This window comes from Galeopterus variegatus, unplaced genomic scaffold (genome assembly GCF_000696425.1).
Source record: "Galeopterus variegatus unplaced genomic scaffold, G_variegatus-3.0.2 Scaffold9096, whole genome shotgun sequence".
Taxonomy (NCBI): domain Eukaryota; kingdom Metazoa; phylum Chordata; class Mammalia; order Dermoptera; family Cynocephalidae; genus Galeopterus; species Galeopterus variegatus.
The window spans coordinates 11316-14474 of record NW_007735207.1 but is presented as its reverse complement, the minus strand read 5'-3'; the positions used below and the strand labels follow the sequence as shown (position 1 = coordinate 14474).

The 3159-nt window shown below is 43.6% G+C and overlaps 1 gene segment (V, D, J or C); it reads right to left on the bottom strand.

The window, feature by feature from the left end:
- Nucleotides 1–783: 783 nt before the first annotated feature.
- On the bottom strand, nt 784–1359 carry LOC103609021. The segment is given in 2 exon segments: nt 784–1115; nt 1278–1359. Coding segments are annotated over 2 exon segments (387 nt in total).
- Nucleotides 1360–3159: the final 1800 nt, after the last annotated feature.

Here is a 3159-nt window from a genome sequence, read left to right as displayed (position 1 = left end):
ATCCCGTTGCCGGTCCCGGTCCGGTACGGGCGCAACACTGAGGGTTGCGATCCATTGCCAGACACGAAAAAAGACAAAAAGGAAAAAAAAAATTACAAATGAAGAATCTTAGATGATAGAGTTCAGTTACTTATTCAATACCACAATTACAGTACAGGCTGGAAGATAGACCATGTTTACAAGTGAACTTCCCCTGTCAGTGCTCCTTTCAAATATCACAAGTGATTTTTTAAAATGCAAATAGCCACATATGAGAAAAAAAAAAGAAATACAGGCATTCATGCATGGGAAAGGATGGGCTAAATCAAAAGCAAAATCCCCAATAGATTAAATGAGGCAGCATCACATGCTTTAGTATGAAACTTGCAGATCTTCATGACAGATGTGTGGGGAACAGTCATGTCCACATGCTCCATTCATGCTTGTGAGCAAATATGATGAAAGAACTAGCTCTCAGGATGTATTAATAATGATGGGGTTAATATTACCCTTCTTACCCAGATCATTTTACATAGGTTTGAGTAACTATCTAGTTCATTCAGAATCACCCAAAGGAGGAGGCAATGGATCTGACTAAATGACATGGCAAATGTATTGGTGGGAGTAAGGGTTAATGGTGTTTAATAATCGCCCAGGTAGTTGAGGGAGCTACAATTACTAGAATGCTTGTTTAGCTACATTTGCATATTCCCCTGATTACTGAAAAATCTGTAATTTACTTCACTTGTCTTTTCCACCCTACACACAGCTCTTCGATGATACTGGGGACCAGAGCAGCACCAGCTACAGGTTTGAGCATGGGCTGCAGGTGCCTGAAGAGCACTGTGTCAAGGCACAGAGGTATGTGGCTGAGTCTTCAAGCTGGGGTCCATTGATGTACAAGTAGCTGTAACCCTCCTTAGTATGAAGAGTGACTCTTACTCGTCCTTCCTCCTTTTCATCACCATCTGAATTCATTACAAAAAGGATCTTGGGACTCTTTGCATGTTCCCATCTGTACCAGTGTAAGGCATAAAAAGAGCTGGAAGGAAAGCTGCAGGTGAAATTGGTGGTCTCTCCCTCCTGAACATGCAGTGACCGAGGACTCTGTTCCACGTTCAGTATGCTGCTCACTCCTGTTTAGAAAGACAGAGTCAGACAGAGACCTTGGTGTCTCTGCAGAGTTTGCATTTTCTTCATACATCCTCAGATAAAACCCAGAGGTGCCTGACTGCATCCTCCTCCTGCCCCATCACCACCCAAGACTTCCAAATATCCTCTGCAACCTCTGGACTTACGGCCAAGCTGAAGCCACAGGATTAGCAATGAGGCTGCCCAAGGATCTTTCTCCATTTATCCTGCCCAAGTGTCCTCAGCAGAGGGAAGTTCTGCAGCTGAGATCTGTGGAAATATTCTGCTTTAGAAAACAGGATTCAGCATCTGGTTACGCAGCTGATGAGAGACAAGGCCCTGTAAATGTCCTAGAAACACACCAACCAACTCTGCCTAGATTCAGTTTCCTGTTTCCTGTGGTTCACAAGGAGGGACTGAAGACTGCTCTCTTGAGGCCAGCTTCACAAACATTGAGAAAATTCCCCTGGGTTTGGGGCACAAAGAAAACTGACAACTTTTCAGAAGTGGAATGCTATTATTCAAAATTAGAAGGATGGCAGGTTGGATAGCAATGTGTGATATAAAAATCACTTTGATTAGGAATTTTTAAATAAACTTTCAAAAAAATTTTAAACTTTAACCCCCCCCCCAAGTTATAAATGTGCATACCTACTATGGCTAAATTACTTTATGTACATTATTCTAACACAAAAATAATGCAATTGAAATATTACTGTTCCCAATTTACAAACAAGAAAACTGAAGTTCCATGAGATTAAGCAATTTATTCAAGGTCAATTATTTGCTAAGTGGCATAGTGAGAACTAGTTCATGTGTCTCTCTGGCTCTGGAGTTGCTGATCCTCATAATCTATCATGCCACCTATACTTGAGATACTGTGTAAATATCTTAAATGTTAGATATGTTCTAAAAATAATGGGAGTCTAATTTGTGGTTATTTGTTATAATGGCTAAAAAAAATAAATGGGAACAACCCAAATGTCTGTCAGCTGGTGAGTGGATAAATAAAATGTGGTATATCCATACAATGATATGGATGATATTCAACAATAAAAAGAAATTAAATACTAATACATGCTACAGTATAAATGAACCTCAAAAACACTATGTTAAGGAAAAGAAGCCAGACACAAGAGATATTGAATGATTCCATTTGTATGAAATGTTTGGAAAGGGAACATCCATAGGGACATATTCATAAAATAAAGTGGTGGTTGCCTGAGGCCAGAGGTAAGATTAGGGATTAACTATAATTGGGCATGAAGGATCTTTTTGGGGTATTGCAAATATTTAAAAATGGATCATGTTAATGGTTTCATAGCTCAGTTATTAGTTTTAAAACATGGAACTGTACTCAAAATGGATAAATTTATGAAATGTAAGGTATACCCCAACAAAGCTGTTTAAAAGTAAATAAACATCATGCTCTGTCTTGCTTTTTGTGTTGCATTTTAGGCATAATGTTAGTTTGATTAAACATACACATATCTGGGGAGCAGCTGCCACTCAGCACCCAGCCACCACAGCTGCTGCCCTCAGCACCAGGCCAGGCTGTGCAGCCCCGCACTGGGACTCGGGGTCCTGCGACAGCAGTATCTGCCGGGGAGGGGGCTGTCGTCTCCCTCACATATCTGGGGAGCAGCTGCCACTCAGCACCCAGCCACCACAGCTGCTGCCCTCAGCACCGGGCCAGGCTGTGCAGCCCTGCACTGGGACTCGGGGTCCTGCGACAGCAGTATCTGCCGGGGAGGGGGCTGTCGTCTCCCTGGCCCTGGGCGCCACTGCAAACATGAGCCAAAGAGAGACTGAGCAGGCTATGGCACGAACAGGAGCCAGGAGCGCCAGGGGTGGCGAGAGGCGGCCGGGATGGCTCTGGCTGCAGAGGCTCCCACGGGAGCTCAACGTGGGAGCAACAAGGGAGCACAATGTGGGAGCTGAGACTCACTGGAGGGAGCCGAGCGAATGCCCCACCATCTTCCCGGTAGTCAGTTTTGGACTTGCCTGACACTAGTGTCCAACTGAGTAATCACTGAGGTAGCCATACCA